This window comes from Schistocerca cancellata, chromosome 12 (assembly GCF_023864275.1).
Source record: "Schistocerca cancellata isolate TAMUIC-IGC-003103 chromosome 12, iqSchCanc2.1, whole genome shotgun sequence".
Classification (NCBI taxonomy): Eukaryota; Metazoa; Arthropoda; class Insecta; order Orthoptera; family Acrididae; genus Schistocerca; species Schistocerca cancellata.
Genome location: NC_064637.1, coordinates 167,817,307 through 167,841,062, shown reverse-complemented (window position 1 = coordinate 167,841,062; position 23,756 = coordinate 167,817,307). Strand labels below are relative to the sequence as shown.

At 44.1% G+C, this 23,756-nt stretch overlaps 1 protein-coding gene across 2 annotated transcripts in view; it reads left to right on the top strand.

The window, feature by feature from the left end:
- Positions 1-23,756, top strand: part of LOC126109690 (protein disulfide-isomerase A5) — a 177,111-nt gene that overhangs the window by 117,551 nt on the left and 35,804 nt on the right. Inside the window, exons 9-10 of one of the 2 annotated variants that reach the window (XM_049914746.1) lie at positions 9,711-9,924; positions 15,242-22,323. In XM_049914746.1, the coding sequence (XP_049770703.1) occupies positions 9,711-9,924; positions 15,242-15,495 (468 nt within the window). In that variant the 3' untranslated portion in view covers positions 15,496-22,323. Of the gene's footprint in view, positions 1-9,710; positions 9,925-15,241; positions 22,324-23,756 lie in introns of those variants that run through there. The other variant, XM_049914747.1, reaches the window with a different exon arrangement.

Here is a 23,756-nt window from a genome sequence, read left to right as displayed (position 1 = left end):
ATCGGGTTCTGATCTGACGAGTTGGGGAGCCAGCGCACCGGTTGGGATTTGACACAGAGTTCTCGAACCGTTCTGTCACACTCTCGGCCTCGTGATGCGGGGAATTATTAGGAGTGTTCGGCACAGTGTGTTTTCGGACACACTTGTACTCTGCCCTGCATTAACGTCTGATGTTAGGTCTGGCACAGTTTGCTGCCTCTTCTGCTTTACCGGTCTGTCCGTCCTACGATTTCAGACGTGCGTAACGAGGTGTGGCAACCCTAACCCGTGACATCTGGATACGGTTTCAGTTTACGGGATCTCTGATGAGATGGACGTGCAGTGGTTTCACTTTGGTTTCGCCACGCGTCAAAGACATTCACCACAGCACTCGTCAAACACCTGACGAGTTGTGAAGTTTTTGAAATGCTCGTACCGAGCCTCCTAGCCGTCTCATTTTGCCCTCGGTTGAACTCGGACGGATCGTGCGCTTTCCCCATCCTATCCTACACGTGGACAACACGGCCAGTGATACTATGTACTAAAAATCGTTCAAAAGCCAACAGCGCACAAAATATTTTTTATTCGAGACTACTGGTTTCTACAGTGTTAGCTTTCATCTTCGACACTTTTTTTATTTTATTTTATTATTATTTTTTTTTTTTTAATAAAGCGTGTTCATTTTATGCTGAACCTCGTGCGCAAGATGTCAGTGGGTAAAACTCAGCACATTAGAAACGTTTGTCGTTGCTAAATGTGCCGAGTTTTCATCCACTTGACATCTTGCGCATGAGGTTCAGCATAAAATGAACATGTTTTACTACAAAAAAATCAAAAGACCTGAAGACGACTGTCGAAACCGGCTGACTTGAATAAAAAGTATTTCGTACAATCGTGGCTTTTGAATGGTTTTTAACAATTAAAACAGATCGCCCTTCAGTACTCTCGTAATGAGAAAATTCGATACCACACGCACTGTGCGTATGTGTGACCAGCAGTCATTCCTGTCCAGATGATGCTGCTGTCGCCTGGGCTGGTAGGTCTGTGGTCGTCACGTTCTGGCTCGTCGGCGTATAGGGTTGTACTACTGTCTCCTTTTTTTCTACAGAAAGAAATACAATGTCCGAGACTTTGTTGAGGCAAATTTAGCATCAGATTTCTATTTGAAACGTATTGAAATTTAGACACAAAAAAGATCATAGACACTAATTGCAAAGAGGCAAGAGGTAAAGAGCAGGCCGACACTTGGCCTAAGTTTCACAGCAGAATCGTAACAGAGATCAAAGATTTGATGCCCTCAAGTGGGATTCAGAATGTGAGAAAGCACTGCATGAATGAAAACATACCTTTCTGAAGTTAAAAAAATCTTCTAGAGAATGAGAAGATAAGTAGCAAAAACCTTCAGGCAAATCAAGATTTCATTTAAGAAAAGTTTCACATTACAACTTGAGGCACTTCTATAGGACTTCCACAGGAAAGATCCATGAAGTGATGGCCCAAAATTAGTGCTTCAGAAAACCAAATAAAAAAAAATTCCCTCTCACCAGTTAGGAAAACAGTTGAGGAATTGTTAACGTACTTCTCTGACACTCTCAACTGCTCTGAACACCGTTCTAAATTCTCTCGAGAAAATCTCACCTTCATTCACCGAGACACGAGAAAAAATCCAGAGACACATTTTTAGACTCGAAAACAATACAGCATCGGGAGGAGACAATATCATCGCAGTGTTAAGGAAGAAGCTCAGAGCGAATTCCCTCGAAGAAACCAGAAACGTCTCTGCAGAAGTCTGGCAGTCAGTTATCTTGCTGCCTAAATAAGAGAACTACTATTATTGTCTAATTTAATTCCTTCGGTATCATCTTATTTAATTCAGCTACATTACATTATGCTTAGTCCACTTTTGTTTGTGTTCATTTTATGACACTCTACATTCCATTCAACGTGTGTCCAAAATTTGTTTCCATCTCCAACAGAATTACGGTGTCATAATTGAACTTCAAAGTTTTTATCCCTTCGACTGCTGAAACAAGAGTGTGGTTCTTGTAAAAGTTACAGACAACCTTTCACTCTTCTATTTTATCCCTGCTACCTTCAGAATTTTGATTTCTCTGTATCTACAGTTGCTGTAAACGTAAGTATGGCTTCTTCATTCCATAATCTAAGATAAATTGTACGTCTGTATTGCATCCTGTGTTCCTACATATTTCCAGAATGCAAACTGACTTGCCGTGTGATTAGCTTCTACCAGTTTTTCCATTTGTCTGTAAATTATACGTGTCAGTGTCTCGGAACTGTGACTTATTAATCTGAGTAACTGCGTAATATTCAGAATGTAAAATTTACTGTCTATAAAAGTAGGTTGTTGTGGTAAGACATACATAGCACCATTAGAGATTTTTAGGGGGACGTGTGATGAGAGTTACATTTAGAAATTACCAAAAATGACTAACATCAATGTCAAATCCACCATTTCTGGTAACAACGTGCCGATTATCGATCGTTCCGACATTGCTTCGCACTCGGGTGTCTTTCGGGAGTAGGGTGGGACAGAGCCAACTTAAAAATGATCGAAAACAACAATGTATCCACATTCTTGAGGATTTTCTCACCGACTGGGTCTCTGCTGATGACATTTCACCACACTCTGACGGGGGAGGGGGGGGGGGGGGGGGGGGCAGTGGGTCGAGATGAGGACACGTAACTGGCCTACTGTCTGCCCTGTACAGTCAAGTTGTTCTTCATTCTATATTTTAATATAGTTTATGGCAGTATCTCTTTCCTTTCACAACTGTTGTGAGGGTCGATGAACCGTGGATTTAATTTCAAAGAATATTCTTAAACATTTATTTTATTTACTTGCGATTCATCAAGAACTTTAACACATTTAATCACACTATGCGAGTGTGGAAGTAGTTGCCAGGGAGTAACTGATGAAATCAAAATGAAATTGTTTTTAACAAATGGGAATTTTATTCCTAAAAGCCACTTTTTTTTAAGAAACAGATTTAAAATTATAAGCAGAAAGCACCCTTTAAATATCACATTACAATTTATTCAGAGGCAAAAAGAAACAAATTTTTGAGTGTGTGAGCTTTCGGACTGAGAACCTTGCCACTCCCTTTTGACACGGCCGTAGTCACGACCGCTCACAACAACCTCTGAAAGAGTACACTGGTGCAAATCTGCAACACACCAGATTACTTTAAACTAAAAGTTTTAACAACTCGCACAAGCGCACAAACTATTCACCCCGTAGGAGGGATGGAAATGGTACAAAACATTAAAATTAGAACATCAACTTGCCACCGAAGGTGCAACTCGATTTTAACTTCTAAGAAAAGTCTTACGGTGGAAGAGTGGCAACTTTATACACTAAAATGACCATTTAAATAAAAGCCCACGAAATGCAATCTTATATAAAATTATATAAGGTTGGCCAAACGAGTTAACATGATCTACAGTACACATATACCGCCTCTCAAGATGATAGGCAAGATAAGAACATATTTCAGGAATTAGGCCGTTACACTCCGAGCAATAAATTCGTTAACACACCGAATCCGTCAAACGTGACAGACAGAGCTACTAACATTCGGCAGATAGACAGACAGACACTAACTGCCTAACAAATGCGAACGAGGGACAGACGAGCGAGCTGGGGATGAGAGACTGACCAAAAATACAAGTAGAATTTAAAAAGTAAATGCAACAACATATCACCGGTCACTTAACTTCTAATAGACTGCGATTTCTGGAGAAGACCTGGCGCAGCACTCCCAAATCACTCTCCCAAACCGTCCGCTGCCGGCCGCTTCAGCGGTCGCAGGAAGGCGCGCGCCGATCTCCCGTCTTTCCCGGTCCGCACCGACCGACCGACTGCCCGCTGCTCCGTCCGCGACCGCTGCTACGTCGCGACGGCACTGCTGGTGCGTCTCCCACTCACTACCGGACACACGACGGCGGAAATACTGGCCCGGACCCGACCGTGCGGAGGAAACACGCCCACCGGCAGAACGACGTCCCTGCACCGGTAAAGGACCTAGCCGAGCTCCACGAGACGGTAACTGAAGGGGCCCAGAAGCGCTCGGAGAACCAGTTACACCACCAAGTCACTACCCCTCACTGTACGTAGCGGCCTACTGGACTGACGTGGTGACTTCACGTGCGCCGACACTCGAGACCGACAAGTCATCTCGTGTCTCAGTGCGCGACCGACCGACCGATCGATCCGACCACTGGGCGACCACTCGCCGAGTTCTCTTACTGGAGGAGTGGAAAGACTCTCATTTTGCCGGCTTTAAAGGTTGATCCGAACGACAAACGTACCGGCATTCTGACCGACAGACAGACAGACACTAACTGCCTCACAAATGTGGACGAGAGACAGACCCGGACTGACTCCAGACTCACCACTGGCGAGCTCGTAGCGCCCCTTAAATACACTCGAACAGGCAACCTTTCCCCTTTCCCACCAGAGGGAGACACCGAAGCTGCGATTGCCACAGCGGCGCCACCGCCAGAAATGGAGGGCGACTGCTTCACACTACGCACTGCGGCGCGCTCTTCGAAACGGCAATTTTTACCACGGGTCAGTCGACACGAGTAAACGACTTGCGAATGAAGCACTATTTAATCTTAACTTTTTAGATACGGGAGTTTCCAATCGGTCCACTAACTTTAATCAGAATTATTACTGGTAAAACTGCGGAATATCTCGTTCCGTCTCACTGTTACACGCTCCTTTCTACATACACAACTACTAGTGTACAGAAGTTAAGCATAATTGGCCAAAGTGGAAAATAGGAAGACAAATGCCAAGAAGTCAGTGTAAATAACCTTCAGTATTTCACCAGAACCTGGAATTTTATGGCCTGTGTAGGAAAAGAGTGTATCGAGCTCACACTATTCGGTGATAACGAAAAGCAGTGCACGGACCCAGTAACGTATAACTCGTGATCGCACTTAGATTGCGAACGGTGTGTAGTATTCGACACGGTGTAGTGTTCCCTTCTCCTCGTGGCTCTGCCGGGAAAAATATAAAATATAAAATCTGATTGGGTTTGGAATTTTGGTGGTTTCAGTTACGGATAAGGCGGACTTCGTATTATTGATTGAGATCGTGCTGTAATTTGACCGTGCCTGACAGACCGGGTCGGCAACACTACAAAAAGCGACTGTACGGAAATAGCATCAGAAACTAATTGAAATTTACCTTATAATCTTGTTAGATACGCAGTACTAATTACAATATAGTCTTCATGGCTGTCTTCCTAATTTCTCTTGTAGGACGACCCGTCTTTCACTTTTTTCCGTCTGTTGAAAACTTCTTCAAGTTGTCACTGTCATGATCAATTTACAAATTTGATGATAATCACCTCGAATCACTATTGAAACAACCTCGCTTTGTAATGTAATTTTAATTTCCACCCAAAAGCACATTCAACACATCGCCGAAAATACACGTCTTTCGTATGAAGACAAGAGAGAGAGTCACATCAATTAGTTGTTCAAAACAAAAAACCTACGCAAAAGTAAAAAGACGAACAAAATTATTTATAAAAATCGGGTGCTGGCGCAGCGCTCTTCTGCGTGCGCGATCGTAAATTATATCTTTGTATTGGCGGAGGCGCGGAAGTCAAAGTACCATTACAATGCCTCCTCTACTGACACGCTCCGCAAGCGAGCGTGGCAGTATAGAAAATTTACATAGATACATATATATATGAGAAAATAAGAAATTTACATATTACAAAAAATATTTCTGAGCACAATGCTCTTTGCATATCAGTCTTTGTATACAGTCTTTTTGGTGTGTATCTTCTTTTGGAGTCGTAATATGAATGTCTCTGAATTGCAGCGTATTATCGTTGCTCAGCACAGCGTTTGAATTCAGTTCACATGATTCATGTTTACAATGGAATTAATTCGAACAATAAATGTTTCTGTTATATTGCTCCAATGTCTTTAAACGTAGTATCGGATTCTGAGTGTGTGTGTGTACTGCCTGGATCTCTTGCGTGTGACATGAAGAAAATCCAAAGTTTGTTCAATGTGTCAACACGAAATTGTGATCTCCAGCAGTCGAATTTTGGTGGCGTCTACCGGGGTATAAATGGTCAATGAGGGCACAGGAAACACCTCACTGCCTACGACAGGTGATGAGCTTGTCTTTTACACCAACCTGAAGACCTGCCGGCTTCCACTACCTGCTGGCATCAGGTGCACATACGCCTGCCCAGACGGGCTCTGAACGAGGCGGCCCGGGGAACTTTCACCTCTGCTGTCACCGCCGAGTCTCCCCCACACGGTAACATCGATGTGACGGTCGAGCAGGTGACTAGCACAATTGTTTCTGCAGCAGAAAAAGCGATCCTTCGCTCTTTAGGGTGCCCGAGGTGTAAGGCAGTCCCTCGGTGATCGCCGGAAGTCACTGAAGCGATCACGGAGTGTCTGCGAGCTCTACGGTGACGTAAGTGGCACCCTTCCCTGGAGCACTTCGTAGCCTTTAAAACGGTTCCGTGCCTGCGTTCACTACCTTATCGAACGACGAAAGGAGGAGTGCTGGGAGAGATACGTCTCCACCATTGGGTGCCACATGTCACCTTCCCAAGTCTGGGCAAATATCAAACGTCTTTTCGGGTACCGGGCCCCAGTAGCTGTCCCCGGTGTTACTGTAAATGGTGAGTTATGTACTGACACAAACTCAATTCCTTCAGTCAAAACTTCCGGGTTGAGAGGCCGTGGTCGACGTGTAAAATTTCCACCTGACGTTTCGTCTCCATCTGCGGGAGACATCTTCTGAGGTCGTAGCCGGACGACCTCAGAAGATGTCTCCCGCAGATGGAGACGAAACGTCAGGTGGAAATTTTGTACGTCGACCACGGCCTCTCGGCCCGGAAGTTTTAACTGAAGACAACACCAGTCATGAAAGCCTACATTGTATGAACAAACTCAATTGCCGAGCACTTTGCTCGTGCCTCTGTGCATCGGAGAATTACCCCCGCAGTCTTTCGCACTCTCGTATGGCAGCTGGAAGGGAACGTCCTCTCAGTCACTACACACTGCAGTGAATCCTGTAATGTCCCGTTTACAGAGTGGGAGGTCCTCAGTGCCCTCGTACATTGCCCCGACACAGCTCCTGGGCCTGATCGCATCCACAGCCAGATTATTAAACATCTCTCATCTGACTACAAGCGACATCTTCTCGCCGTCTTCAACCGGATCTAGTGCGAAGGCGTCTTCCTGTCGCAATGACGAATGACGGGAGAGCACCATCGTTTCCGTTCTCAAACCCGGTAAAAACGTGCTCGATGTGGATATGTACCGGCCCATCGGCCTCACCAATGTTCAACGTATGGCTGCTGGAACGTACGGTATGTCGGTGATTGGGTCGGGTCCTGGAGTCACGTGGCTTACTGGCTTCATGTCAGGGCGACTTCTGCAAGGGTCACTCTACCACTGATAATCTTGTGTCCGTAGAGTCTGCCATCCAAACAGCCTTTCCCAGATGGTAACACCCGGTTGCCGTCTTTTTTGACTCGGGTAAAGCTTAAGACACGACTTGGCGACATCATATTGTTGCCACATTGTACGAGTGGGGTCTCCGGGGACCACTCCCGATTTTTATCCAAAACTTCCTGTCGTTTCGTAATTTCCGTGTCCGTGTTGGTGACTCCCGTAGTTCCATCCGTATCCAGGAGAATGGAGTCCTGCGGTGCTCTGTATTGAGGTGTATGCAGATGACTTCTGCAATTCGTACTGCTGCTCCAGTACTGTTGTTGCTGAGCGGCGCCACCAGGGAGCCGTCCACAAGGCTAGAGCCCACGGCTTCCAATTTTCAGCCGCAAAGTTGTGCGTCGTACCGTTCGTCCGGAACCCGCACGTTACCTTAATGACGATCCACTCACTGTAGTGGAGACGTATCAGTTCCTAGGACTGTTTTTGACGCTCGATTGATTTAGCTCCCTCATCTTCGTCATCTTCAGCAGAAGTACTGGCAGCACCTCGATGCCCTCCGTTGCCCGAGCAACACCGATTGGGGTGCAGATAGCTGTACGCTGCTGCAGCTCTACAGAGCCCTCGTCCGATCCCAAATTGACTACGGGAGTGTGGTTTATGGTTCGGCAGCGCCTTAAGCGTTGCATTTACTCGATCCTGTGCACCACTGTGGGGTTAGATTAACGACAGGAGCTTTTAGGACGAGTCTGGTAACCAGTGTACTGGTGGAGGCTTGTGTCCCGCCACTACTGATCGGACGTGCGCAACTGCTCGCCAGTTATGCAGCACACATTCATATTTACCCTGAGCATCCGAATTACTGTCTCATTTTCGTGCCCGTGGCATTCCATCTCCCGCATCGCGGCCCAGATCTGGGCTAACGATTGCAGGCCGCGGTCGTCCCTTCTCTCCGAACTGGAGTCCTTCCCTTTACCACTTCTACTTGCGGTCCATTGACGTACGCTTCCACAGTATACACCTCGTCCGCATCTTCGTCTGGACCTTTTGCACGGCCCTAGGGACACGTTAACCCTGCCACTCTCCGCTGTCACTTCCTCTCAATTCTTGACGTGTTCCGGGGCTCTGAAGTGGTTTACACTGATGGCTCCGTGGCTGACTGTCACGTAGGCTTCGCATATGTTCGTGGAGGACATACTGAGCAGCACACCTCGCCAGTCGGCTGCAGTGTTTTCACTCCAGAGCTGGCGGCCGTATCTCGTGCTCTCGAGTACGTCTGCTCGTACCCTGGCGTGTCATTTCTCCCGTGTACCGACTCGTCGAGCGGCCTACGAGCTATCGACCGGTGCTACTCTCGCCACCCTACGGTAGAGTCCGTTCGGGAGTCCGTCTGTGCCCTGGAACAGTCCCGCCGTTCTGTGGTGTCTGTGTGGACCGCAGGAAACGTCAGAATCCCCGGCAACGAACTTGCCGACAGGTTGGCCGAACGGGTGAGGCAGAAACCACTTCTGGAGATAGGCATCTCCGAAGCTGACCTGCGCTCTGTCTTACACTGCAGGGTTTACGGCTTCGTGAGACGGAATGGCATAACAGCACGCGCAACAAACTGCGTGTCATTAAGGTGACTACGAATGTGTGGAATTCTTCCGTGTAGGCCTCTCGCAGGGAATCGGTTGTCCTCTGCCGGCTCCGCATTGACCGTACGTGGCTAATGCACAGTTACCTACTCGATCGTGAGGACCCACCTCAGTGTCACTGTGGCTCCCAAATGACACCTCTTGCCGGACTGCCCACTTTTAGCCACTCTGCGACAGACTTTTAACTTTACGTTTTATCCGTGAGAGTGAGTTTTATACTTCTATGTAGGTTTTAACACGTGTCCTTTGTCCCTGTGTCCTCCACCCTAGTGCTTTTAGGGTGGAGGTTTTAATGTGTTGCAGAGTGGCTGGCTTTCCCTTTTTATTCTCGTGGTTGGCCAGCCACTGTAATCTGCTTTCACATTTTACTCTCTTCTGTTTCTAGCGTCTCTCTGTTGTTTTCTTGTCCTCTTTTGTTCCTCGTAGTGTCCGTTGCCTTCCCTTCGTTCTTCTCGTGGCTTTTCCTTTCTTTCAGTTTTGTGTTGTACGTTTCTTCCGTTTTATTCTCACACTTGCGGCACTGTTCTATTAGGAACGAGGGCCGACAATCTTGTAGTTCGGTCCCTTCTCCCACCTGTAAACCGACCGACCGGCTCGGTACGCCGCAGGTTTTAACCGGTGAGTCCCGTGTTGCAGGAGGAGTACTTCGTGCGGTTCATGCGCGACCCCCTGGGTGCCGGCGCAGATTCTCCGGCGGACGCCGGCGCTTCTGCGAGAGCGAAGGCGGTGGCGGAGGCGGAGGGGTGGTCCACGCTGCCGGGCGGCGACCGCGTCAGGCTGCTGACCGAGGCGGACTTCGACGCTGCCGTCGCCTCGCCTGCGCCCACACTCGTGCTGTTCTACGCCCCGTGTGAGTACGAATGGCTCTGCTAGCCAAAGCTCGGGTGCTTACTCCTCCTCCTCCTCCTCCTCCTCCTCCTCGTCGCCCCCCCCCCCCCCCCTCCTCCTTCATTTCCTATCACTGTTGCTGTTGCTGTTATCGGGCCAGAGACTCATTTGATGCAGTTCCCCGTGCTAGTCCGACTCGTGCGTAACCTGCTAACTGTAATCGGCATATTAGTAAATCGAATACAGCCTCAGAAAGATCAGCTGACAAAATTTTTGTGGACATAGTAAATGGTTTGTAGCCAATTTTCTGTCGCTAAACCTTGAAAAAATATACTATATGTAGGTCAGAACTTGTAAAAGGTCTGCTGCGGACAGGTGCCTAAATTCTGATGACGAGTATATAGAAGAAGTTGATAGCGTAAAATTCTCGGGATTACAGCTCGATAATAAATTTAACTGGGAGGCGTGTACCACAGGTGGACTGGGTTTTTGCTCTCAATTTCACCAACTAGGCGGAAGTGTGATGTCAGATGTAGACGACATAAAAATAAGAAACCTAGTGTACTGTGCTTACTTTATTCCACAATGTCGTACGGGATTATTTTCTTAGGAAACTCGTCGAGTCGAGCTAAACTTTTCTGAGCCCCAAAATGTGCAGTACGAATTATTTGTGGTGTGAACTCGAGAACATCCTGCAGAGGGCTCTATAAGGGACTGGGGGTACTAACTACTGCTTCTGAATATATTTATTCCTTAATGAAATTTAGCATTAAAAATATATCTTTTTTGTAAACTGACAGCTCAGCCCGTGGAATTGTTATTAAAAATAAGAACAACTCTCAGTAAGATTTAGAAAGTCATTTACTTCAGTTTAGAAAGATGTCCACTACTCGACAATACACGTTGTCGAAGAATCTCGTTTTCTGACGTGTTCCACACCCCAGAGGATCTCCTCACTGTGGATCGAGTGGAACAAAATGTACGTCTGATCTAATTGGGCCTCGATCCCCACCTACACACCCATATTTTTGACTCCTCGATGCCCCTGGGTGTATCCTACCACTGATCCCTTCTTTTAGACAGATAATGTCATAAATTTCTTAACTCGGATCAATAACTTGTCCTTAATTATCTGATCAATCTGTCTTATCTCCAGCATCCTTCTGCAGCACCACTTTCAGAAACTTCTGTTCCATTGTCTCTGTAGTGTTTATAGTCCGCTTAGATGTCCATACGAGGCTATACTCCAAACAAAAAGCACTTTCTAACTCGTAAACTTGTATTATTTAAGTGGCCTTTTCTCTAAGTGTTAGCGTCTTCTGTAGCTGAACTAGCGATTGTAATAAAGCGACAGAATTTTGCTCCTTACACATCTGCATCTCCAGGTACAACTGCACTCTGAAAACCAGTGTGAAGTACATGGCAGAGGGTATGTACCACATTAGTGGTTCTTCCTCCCTCTCCCACCCTCAGCCCCCAACCAGATACAGAGTATGGAAAGAATGACCAGTCGAGCACCTTTGTGCGCGCTGTGGTTAGTCTGATCTTGTCTTCGCAGTCCCTATGGGAGCGATGTGTATCAGGCGGAAAAATATCTCTAGATTCTGCATTTAATACAGGTACTGGAGTGTCTTCCTCTGAGTGTGTGCCACTTTCAGCATTTCTGTGATGTTCTCCCACGGTTCCGACAAACTTCTGGCCATTCTTTCTGCCCTTCTTTTTATCCAGGGCTAGCCGAGTTGAAAATACTGTTTATTTGCAAGTATGTGACATACAAAGACAGGTGGTACGTGAAATGACAGATACTGAAACGAAGGCTCTGCTGCATTCTACAAATGTTCAGCGCGTGCGACCACGGTCACCTGGTACACGTCCGATCGGTAATCCGGTACCGTCTGTACATTCGGTAGCACGATTCTGTCGGTGTCTGCCACAGCAGCAGTGATGCACCTCTGCAGTTCTCGCAGCCTTGTCGGCGTCGGGGGGGTACGTGAACTTTTTCCTTAACGTAACCCCATGGGAAGAAATCGCACGGCACGAGACCTGGCGACCTCGGCGGCCGTGGCGACTGCAACATTTTCGTCTCGTGTACACAGAACCTTTCACCATCTGCTTTGGCGAAGAAAAATAGGCTGTACACCTTTGTCTCAGATATTGCGCAGAAGAGACTCACTTTGTATTCCACAGTCTCAAACGGTAAAGATTCACACTTCCCAACACGTAGAAAGACAGCTCGCCACTGAATATCGTTGTCCCCACGTAGTTGTTATAGTCTTCTGTAACTTGCTGCATTCGGGTACCAAACTGCAGTCAGCAAGTGTAATCCTCTGGACTTAAGTATTGTAGCAGTTGCAAACTGTAGGGTTCGAAATGCAAATGCCCCTGCAAAACATTTCACAGTGTTTTCTGCAGAATGTCCCATTCACAGTTTTTACGAGTTGTTGATTTTTGTGGCCCGTGCGAGCACGTGCCGATCGCTTGTAACCAACAAACACTTTGCATATTCCGACACACTAAACTCTTCTTCTCCATTGCCACCATCTTGTAGAGTACAGTGACAAGCCTGCCATCTAGTGTGTGTGTGTGTGTGTGTGAGAGAGCCACGAGGCGGGCTTTTTAAAATGGCGAGTGTATCACTCATCTTTCCACATTTTATACTTGTCAATAAACAGTGCTTTGAAACTTGATCATTTAGACTGAGCCTGTATATTCAGTGTCTCCTGTCACTCGTATTTGGTACCGGTCTCTCACTCTCGAGCCGTGCTTTTGTGTCGCGACGACGATTGAGTCCAAATCCGAAACTGGTGGCGTTAGTGAAGTGACACACTTAGATTGAAAGCACATTTATTGCAGACACTGACATATATGCGGAATAGTACTGCTTTGTGGACAGTGTCTGCTGCTATTTGTACAGATGTCAAATATTCCAGTGTATGCAAACATTATGAACACGAGAAAAGTTGAGAACCTTTTAAAAATGATAAATACTAAATAACAGATATCTGCTACTGATCAGATTTGAACCGGCGACCTGCAGCACAGCAGCCAGTGACACTACGGCTACTTCTACCTACGTGCCTACTCTGCAAATCCCAGTTAAGTGCCTGGCAGAGGGATCGTAAAACCACCTTCCCAAAAATTCTCTATTATTCCACTATCGAACAGTGCACAGAAAAAACAAACACCTATATCTTCCCGTGTGAGCTATGATTTCCTTAGTTCTATTACGACGATCGTTTCTTCCTACGTAGGTTGGTGTCGACAAACTATTTTTGCATTCGGAGGAGAAAGCTAACCCTCTACTCCACATTGCCTGCAGCACAGCTCGCAGCAGTATTCTGAGGGAAGGTTTACGACTGTTTTGTAACCGGTCTCTTTTGCGGCAGACTTCATTCTTTCGGCATTCTGCGTTACCTACGGCTAAGACTGTGTGATCGTTCCATTCTGTACCCTCACAAATTGCTTTACACAGCCACTTGCACGAAGTCATCGAATCGATTTGTAACTCACTGATATTGTAGCCTTAAGTTGATACATTTGAGTGCGTAATTTTACATTTCTGCACTTTTAAAATAAGTTACCAGTCTTTGCACCACTTTTAAATCTTATCCAGATCTGATTGAATACTTCTGCAGCACTTCTCAGATGATAGTTCGTTATTGATTATTACGTCACCTGCAAAAAGTCTGAGGTTACTGTGAGGGGACTTCAAAATGCAAGCTATAAATCATAAGGGCAGGCCAAGTAACTTATGTCGAATGCCGTGTTACACATCAAAGTGACACAGACATCTGACACTGGTTTTCAGTGAAGTCACCGAGTCTCTCTAAACATCAGTCAGAACTTTCTGCCAACCATTTATTTTCAGCAGCTGCAGAATTCCACTCCTCGGTCACGGAGCTAATCGAGAATCTCTGCGCAAATGCATCGTCTGTGGAAAATCTCTTCGGCCTGGCGTGTTCTTCCTCGGTACCCGGACTCGGTCCTCTGCGGTCGATGTCGACGGCCTCCCTTCCGGACCGTCATCGGCCCCCATCTGCGCGACCTCTGTCAAATTGGTGACACCGTCGCACTACTTCTGGATGCAAAACTGCATTCAGTTGATACGCTGCCAGGATTTCACGGTGAATCTGCGTGCAATTTAGACGAGTTGCACGCAATAATTGTACTGTCCCGCATACTTCAACTCTGGAGTAAATTTTCAGTAGCTGTGCCGTTCTGCCCTCCTGCTGTGACGCACCTGTTACCCACACTACGTCACAACCGCGTCTGCAGGAAACTCAGAACGTGTACTGCCTCCTGACAGTGCACCACGCTTGTCGCGCAGTGGTCTGAGTGTGTGACTTATTTTCTGAAGTCCTCGCGTACTAGTACTGTCTGCCAGGTCGTCAATATACGACACGAAAACTGAGGGTTCCCTGAGTTTTGACTGCTCGGGCTTTCCTCACGTACTAATTTTTGTCAGTCTCCTCGGGTAATAAAGTCGACATTTGGCAATCTGTCTGGTCGCCCGCATCGCGAAAATGCCGCCGTGGCCGAGTCCGACCGAAAACCGACGTCGACACTGCGAGCCGTCGTCCCCCGTAGGCCTACGTGGTGTACGTGATGCGTGCGTCACCCTCCGCAGCTCCCGCTGCCGAGACTAGTTCGGAGGCGCAGCCACTATTGCGACACCGGTGTCGACGGTATATCGTTCTCGAAGATTGGAGAACGTTGTGTTTTGATGCGAGACAGATTGGGGAATGGTCCAAACTCTGTAGCCTGACAAATCTGCTTCTCTTAGTCTCCACTGTGCTCGAGCACAGCCTTCAAATGAGCCAGTTCCTGGATTGAAGTGCCAAACACCACAAATAAATCATATTACGTGCTTTTAGTCTGAAAACTTCAGCTTTTTTTAATGATGTACTCCCGAGAATGATATTACGGACTGAAAGTAAGTGGAAGTGTGCTAGCCGTTTTATTTGCATCTTAGAATATCAGAACTGCAAATAAAGATTTATTTATGTGCACGAATAGTTCTGTAGAATGCTTCTCCCAGTTCAATTTATTGTGCAATTTTGTGAGCGGCATCTGACATTGAATTTTTAAGGTAGTGATTAAATCTGAATATTTTTTCGTACCGTACTTGTGGTCGGTTGCTGCGGCAGAGCCACAAATTCGCATAAAATGGCAGTCACCGTTATCTCCTGTCGTTCCGCCTCTCGGACCCGGTCCAGTGGACTCACACTCTGCTTCCGTTGCCCGTAGGTCATTTTTACGCGTCGAGTGTCGCCCGTACCTCGGTGGACTAGAGGTTTAGCCGCCAGGTTTCTCTGACCGCAACTTTCTCCTTCCCGCAGGGTGCGGTCACTGTCGCAGCATGAAGGCGGACTACGCGCTGGCGGCAAAGCGCGCGCACGACGAGATGCTGGGCGCGACGGTGGCGGCGATCGACGCCTCGGCGGCGGCGACAGTGCGCGGCCGCTTCGACGTCCCGGGATTCCCTACGCTGAAGCTCTTCCGCTCGGGTTCCGTAATCGGGGACTACCGGGGTGCCAGAACCGCGGACGGGTTCGTGTCGTTCTTGAGGACCGCCGTACATGACGAGCTCTGAGCCGACTGAGAAGGGAGAGGAAAGACCCGAGCTCTGCAGAGATTTCTCTCGCGCGGTGCCGACGTCTGTCTGTCGGAGGTGTATTTATTGGCGTTGTCACTAATTTATTTGCACAATTCGATCTGTAACGGTAGTCTCACTTAGGTATAACGGGACTGTTCCTCAGGTACGGAGCTCTCCACTCTGCCAATCTTGTCATGTCAGAGTGTGAAGAGTCAGCTTTTGTTTCTTGATTTTAGGTGATGGGATTTGTAACAGTTGCACTTTGTATTATCTGTAACATTTTCCCACTTCTGTCTGCCCTCGTCAGTGTGGGTGTACATACTGAATGAATGTCTCACTCTTAGGTTTTCCTACTGCCACAAAGTGTCACCGTCCTTCTCACTGTAATAGATCTGACAATTTATTATTTTTATGTTCGAATTGCAAGCACAAGTTATTGATACCGTGTTCATTTATTATTCTCCCATTGCGCCTTTCTGAGGATTACACAGCTGTCATCTGGTGGACCTGTTTCAATTGGGAAGCACGGACAATTTGTATGTTTAGCTTTTATGCAATCTGGAACATCAACTTCCTGTCACGAAAGGCTTCTTTTCCAGTTGTATTTATACTAGATACTCTCTCTATAAAGTATATTTATAGAATACGTTTGTCCGCATGACCACCTTCTGCAGCAGCTGTTAAAATCCGTCATACAGGTTATCTGTCTGGAGTTGACTGCAACCTAATTAAAAAGAATTACACCAGACGTGTTTCGCTTTTATTTACGAAGCATCTTCCACTGTTATTGGTATTTCTCTAAATATTCTGTTCCTTCCCTCCTCGCTAGCAGCGGTCGGTGTCGAAAGCCTTCATTTCACATCTGCACTAGGCAGTTTTTGGCATTGTGCTGTATTTTCTGCACTGCCTTATTTACACTTCACTTTCTTAAAGTGCTTCTCATTCCGCACTGCCACTGTGGCGGTGAAGTGTAAATAATGCGGCACAGAAAATATTGTAGAATGCCAAAGACTGCCAAGTGCAAATGTGAAATGAAGTCTTTTGACACCGACCGCTGCTAGCAAGGAGGGTAGGAGCAGAATATTTAAAGAAACACCAATAACAGTGGAAGATGCTTTACAAATAAAAGCAAAATGCATCTGATGTAATTCTTTTTAATCAGATTGCAGTCAGCTCAAGGCGGATGACCTATTTATAAGAGATTTTCGTAGGAAGTACACGCCACGTGAATACGACTGGAAAAACAGCCTGTCACCGATTAAAGGTGGGGCCACAGATAATTCAAAATTTGCACATACAAATCATCCACATCCGATCGATATAAATCCACCTGGTGGTGGCAGTGTCCGTCATCACCGTCATCGTCGTCATCAGTCAGTTTACTTAATGCAGAATGTCAGGACCTTATTTCTCGTGTAACTGTATCTTTGACTAGACATCTTCTTCGCTTGTTATTCTTCTTTGTGGTATTCTACCTTCAATATTACCTTGCTATATGGTCTTTCAAAATTATTCCCTTCCTTCCTAAAATGTGTCCGAGGAGCACGAAGTAGCTTTAACTGGCACAGGAAGATACATTTCTTGTGATGCTAAATTCTTCTGTAACGAAAGCGTCGGTTTTCCTTTCTGTCTGCAGTATTCGTAACATCTTTCTCCGCCACCACATCTCGTGGCACCCCGCTCTAGCCTCCGCAGTCCCCGTCTCGCAGCCGTGCGAGAACGTGGGGAGCACCGCTGATTCCACTGAGCGCTGTCTTTTTCATTATGTTGTTACAAATAATAGCTTAGCTATCTGGCTGGTGTGAAAAACTTTTGTTGAACAATTATTTGCAAATGCCATTTGTATCAGAATTACTGAGTTACTTTGTGAGCTGTTTTGTACTTCTCTCAACTTCTATAATGAATTCTATCATTTTCTTATTGCATGCACTACTGTGAATGTTTGTTCCAGAAATCAGAAAGTGTTGGTCTTTCATAACTCACCCAGCTTTACAATTTTTATATTTCTGAATACGGTTCTTGTTCTCCAAATGTACTGAAAAAAAGTATTTTCTCTAAAATAGTATTTCTTCTTTGAGAGAAATATGTGTTCAGCCAGAAGTAGTAATCTGTAGAGCACCGAGTGGATTGCAAAATGCTTGCCTTTACACTCGACCAGTAAAGAATGTCATTTTCAGTGCTAACCGTGAAGAATTATGGGTTCCTCGAGATATTCGACTTCAGATTATATTACACTTGTGGTTAGAGATAGTCACGTATCAGATGTCGGGCACTATGGGGAAACACAATGTCTCTCAGCCTGTGACAATCTCTCTGCGAACTCACAAGGTTATTGAGCATTTTATGGGCATTCTGGCTTCTTGTTTCATATAACTGCTGTATTATATATTTACAGAATGCAGTTCAGTAGAAAATATATGGATCGTGTTTTCTTCCTGTAAAGGCACAGCATTTTAAATTAGCAAGTGTCGTCCAGGCAGAATCTTCCACAGAAGATAGGATACCTATGTCCTGCCTTTCCCCTATGCACGTAACAAAATCGTGCTATAGGAAGTGTGTACGTTGTTCAAATGAAACATCAGAAGTTGTTTTGTGTGTTCCGTATAAGCGGAGAGTGGATCTGCAATCGGCAGTGACATTAACAGTGCTGTATGTGTTAAGAGTATTATTTTGGTGTGTAATTTACATTTTACTTTTTAGTAGAACATTGGTGCTACCTATTCTGTATTGCTGATTAATTATATTATTATTCACTCTGTGCTAAAGGATAAGCGTCTGAGTATTAATTAACATGTGCATTATTATATTTCTGATACTCTCTTCTGTTGTTGTAGTGAAACACTGCAAGTTTGCATAATTTATATGTAGGCCTACACAAGGAGTTTGATACTTATATATTGTTGCTGAGCTTTCTCTTGGAACAATTTTTTATTGGTTCTGGGGAGAGGACGTAATTTTCAAGGTTGCATACATAAGAACATAAATTTAGTATGAAAATGGAATGTTTTCATATCTTTTTGTGAGTCAAATATTTCTCAGTATTTAAGAGAAGCTTGCAGCATATCACTTAAATGTGCCTAAAATCTGAATGTAATGAATATTCAAATAACTTACGGGACCTTTCAAGAGTGTGAAAGATGTTCCTCAGCTGCATTTTCAGTGGTTATTTGAATATGTCTAAAATTGTGTAAGCACACTGCACCTGCTTTGGAAATGCACAAAGAGTTATTTATAATCTTTTGAGTTATTTTAATAGTTAAATTTGTACTTTCACAATGTACATCCACACGGACACTCTGCTAATCACATTTAAGTGCCCGGCAGAGGGTTCATCGAACCACCTTCGAGATAATTCTCTATTATTCCAATCTTGAACAGCACACGGAAAAAAACAAACACCAGTATTTTTCTGTGTAAACTCTGGTTTCCCTTATTTTATGACGATGATCTTTTATCCCTGCGTAGGTCATATTTTCGCACAGTTACCAGATATCTTTCATCTTTTGTAGAGCTTAGTTATTTCTCAAATTTACTTTCAAGCATCTAATGTTGAAGTTGCTTTGATGTGATAACGGGTAAGGAGCTAAGTGCTCGTGTGGTGTTTGGCATTGATCGTGGCAGTGGAAACACTGTCAGGAAATAAAAACAGTATCAGAGGTGAGACTGAGTACTGTGAATGTAATTAGAAACTATATTTTTAAGTTTTTCCGTTGTAAGGGACCACAGTCATGTAGAACATTTTGAAAGAAACTTCTACTATTTGATTGTAAATTACTATTGATTTATTTCACATAAGCACGATTTTGGCTTTATAGCCGTTCTCGAGTGTAAGTTTAAATGTCACAAAATGTCCAACTCGGTCTTATAAACTGGTCGTGTCGCTCGTATCCCGTAATACGACGACACGATTGTGAGACCGGATACGAGCTATTTCGATGGCAATGTGTCATTTAGGTGTCTCGGACATTTTGTGACATTTCAGCTTGCCCTCTAGCACTGCTATAAAGCTGAAATCGTGATGTGTGAAATAAATTAATAGTAATTTACAGCCAGATAGTGGAAATTTCTTTCAAAAACATATTTGTGAATGCAGGGCACTTTTGGAAAGAAAATAGATATTGTGAAATTATTGAGTGATAGCTTAATAAATGACCAGTAAGGGCTGTTTAGGAAACTGAGACTAAATACGAATACTATTACAAATGATCAGGTTACTTTCCATTCGGAAAGCTGTCGCACTCCACGACTGTTATATTAACTTGTAGATTGCAGCGATCAGTCGTCCTTCTTAAATTTGATTGTGCAGATCTAGATTTCGGCTACAAGCTAACCATTCTCGATGCACTATTATTTTTGCTCAGTGCACGTAATGCCTGTCGGCCGGGCTTCATCCACAGATACAAATCAGTCCGATGCCAGGTCAGGGTATTTGACCTCAGTATGTGCCGTTCCTCTGGAGAAAGAGCACGTCGATTCCGACGAGACAGACCCGGTACAGACTGAAATACAGTCATTAATGTGAAATTCTGAAAGTAGAACGAGGGCGTGTGGTGACTGATAGATCTGCTTTGTACTTGGGAAAAGTGGGTGTGCTGCTTGAGGTTGTGAGTCATTTCTCTGTCTGAGTTTCACGAATGTTGAAGTGAGGTGTTTTTTGACACAGGTAATAAATGTCGGTGTCCCATCTCTAATGAGCTTGAAATTGGTGGCACAGCTGTACCTTCCTCCTTCAGTTTCCTCAGCATAACAGTGCCTCCGTACAGCTCGCCACATAATGACGACCCCCCCCCCCCCCCCCTCCTCCTCCTCCATTTTCCATTGGAGCTGATGCGTCTTCATATAAATCCTGTATCCAACAATGTCTGTCAGTAAATAATGTAGCGTGCAAAACACCGAGCGACTGCTTCGTGGTTGTGTTTTCTGAAGTGGAAGACCACGTGATAAACACTGAGCAATATAAAAATCCTGTATGGTATTCATTTGTTGCAAAACAACAAAAATAACAACTCTACACATATTTATGTGACATTTAGTACAAATCTGACTCGTATAAGATACTCTCGGTATTCTTGCTGTGTCGAACTAGAATAAGAGCTCACCTTTCGGTGTGAGTTTCAGTCGTCACCGACTGTCGACATACTGCGAGACGTGTCAGTGTCTGCGTTCCCATTCCATCGTTGCCGACCCGGCAAATTTCTCTGTAGTCTCCAGACACTGAAAGCTCGCTTCCGTGCAAAAGTAAAATGACAGACGACGTCCGAGTTATTCCCGATGTCGGACACCAGTCTCATAAGTGTAGAAGATATTTTATATCAAATCAAACATATTTCTAACACTGTGTTCGGCAACAGTCGATTTTTCTGAATTGGGAATTTTAATACGACATCGATGCTCGGACACTGTACGGGTCGAATGGCCGTTACAGTTCCTATAAATCTCGTTCGTTTTAAATATTTTTTAAGTGTGGTGCACAAATTTAAATATCTGTATAGTTATAACTAATTTTTGAATAATGAAATTGTTTGTTCTCAGTAAACTTAGACAAAAAGATCCAAAAATTTGCTGCAGCATTACGTAAAATTGTGCAAAATTCCCAAACCTAGATTATTTATGTAACTATTTAGCAAATGGTGAATTGATTCTTACGTGCACAATCGTATTAGTTAACTGTGTTTGTGCAGTAGGCAGACACTCTGTGCTCACGTGAACCACTAGAATGACTTTTGCTTCAGCTAGTCAGGTGCCAATTGCAGATGTTGAGTTTTGCTAACCTGCCTGATTTGTCCTCCACTGTTTCACTGATAATTATGACATAAACAAAACTGTAGCAGCCACATTCACTCAATTTTTAAGCAACTTCTAAAAATAATTGTGTTGCTGTACCATTTGTAGCAGCGCCATACAGTTTATATGCAAAACTCTGCAGGTTGTTGTAGTTTGAATTCTCCCTGTAATCGTTCTCAGAATTTTAGCTTATGTCATTGTATTAACTGTACTGTTTAATTGTGGACTCCAACTGCTCTTTTGTCGATCTCACGTTCACCGTCACGTACATAATTCAGTATCGGACAAGTATCGGAATCTCTTCTGTTCGGCTGACGTGCTGTGGCGCGTCTCCGAATGCTTCTCACTTGACCTGTAGAATATAGAGTGTGAAAGTTTTAAGAGGACCGATATCATTTTTGACGTAAGATGTGATTTTGATAGTAGTGTGTATAAAGTTAGATTAAAGCTGTCATATATTTTTCTAAAAGGAACTATCAAAATGTTATGAAACTAAACTGTTTTTATATTGTGTGCTACTGACATACATATTTATGTGTACAAGTATTGTAAGAACTAAATGGTAAAATCAGGGTAATTTTTGACGTATCTTTATGTGAACTATCTGTGTGAAGTGTCTGTGCTGTCACTGACAGAACTTTATATTCTTGTAGTAAGCTTTCTGTCCGCTTCTTCACGTGTGTCTATTATTTCGTACTGTGGATGTAAATGAAACAAAAATTACAAAAGGCATTTAATGTTGCTGTAGCCTTTGATAAGCACAGATTGTGTGTCATTGTTCAATGTTTGGTGTCTGTAACCTTGTCGGTGTGTTTTGATAAATAATATATCTATTTACAGACCTGTATTTTGTTTTTTACGAGTTCCGATAGCCGCACATTGCGGACGGGTCAAAATTGTCGAGATTGAGAGGTAGCGTTCGGACCCGTCCGTACCGACGGAACGGCGGCGGCTCTGCCGGTGGGATCTCACTTTCTAAATGTTTACCAGATTTTGTGTCTTATTAAATACTTGGTGGAAAAATAAATGAATAAACAAAGATTGTGAGCTTTCAAATTTTCTCTTGACACCCCCTCTGCTTTGCTCGAGTGTGTTCTAGATTCTGAAAGATACTGAATTCCATTAAAGTACAGGTTGTCTTTTATAATATTTTTTGCATCCAGTCTCTTCACTGGCTCTGTCTGACCCCGTAGCATTCTGGAAACATTCTTCGTGTAATTCTGAACTCGGAAGTAAATGAATCAGCTTGCTGACATATTTTGCATTTTTCTATCGAATAATATCTTACAGAATAGTTTTTTGGGGTAACTCGTCACTCGGAAAGAATGCGCCGATTGCACAGAAGCGAGCAGTAAGAATAATGTGGGGCATTCACACCCACGGACACTGTGTAGGTACGTCTTTAAGGGAATAGGCATTTTAACTGTGCTGTCACAGTATATTATTCACTTCTTTGTCACGAATAATCTAGCAGCAGCTCTTTTCACTAGGTTGTAGAATGTGTCAAACTATTTACAAGTTTACACCAATTTAAAATATGCTAAATCGTAATCATATAAGCATACATTTACAGACTTCTAGTTAGAGACAATCATTAGATTTCCTCCTGGTATACAATACTTTTTTTACAAATAACTTCTTAAATAATGTAATGCCACACTGTTCACTTATATCTGTCACTGTCACACACTGCAAACACTACATACACATTGTTTCATAACACTTCACACACACACACACACACACACGCCGCACACTGGTGATCTGTGGGCCATTTTCTGTACAGCAACCTCCCATTTGCTGCTATCCTGAAAAACTGAGTCGCCATCCCTCTATAATGAGTGAGATGTTGAACTCAGAAAGAGGAAGAGGTATTAGTATTGTGCTATCACAGCTTGGGGGTAAGTATTTCTAGAAAAGGAAAAAAAGAAGGATAAAAACATAGTGTGAACGTGTTATGTTGGATGTTTTATAATCATTATTATTATTATTATTTATTTGTATAACATTTTTTTTACCAAACCCCAACTCTGTTTTATCTAAGTAATCCTTCAATATAGAAAATGTATTGCATAACAGGTACTTTTTAGCTGCCTTTTTAAATAAGGGTATTTTTGCAATTTCTTTAATCTCTTTTGGTAATTTATTGCACATGTTTATTTCTTGGCAAAAAATGGTGTTTTGAGTTTTATGTTTATATTTTCTTGGTAAATGTAAGTTGAGTCAAACTCTTGTTCCACGGTCACGGACAGAACTGTTTGCGCAGTGATTAACAATGTTATTTTTGATGTGTGCAACTGACTGGTAAATGTATTCACACGGAGCAGTTAAAATCCCCAGTGTTTTGAACAGATCTTTACAATGAGCTCGTCTACTATTTTTGGTTATTATTCTTATGGCTCTTTTCTGGAGTTTGGAAATTGTGTTCGTGTTTTGTGCATTTGTTCCCCAAAACAGAATGCCGTAGCTGAGAA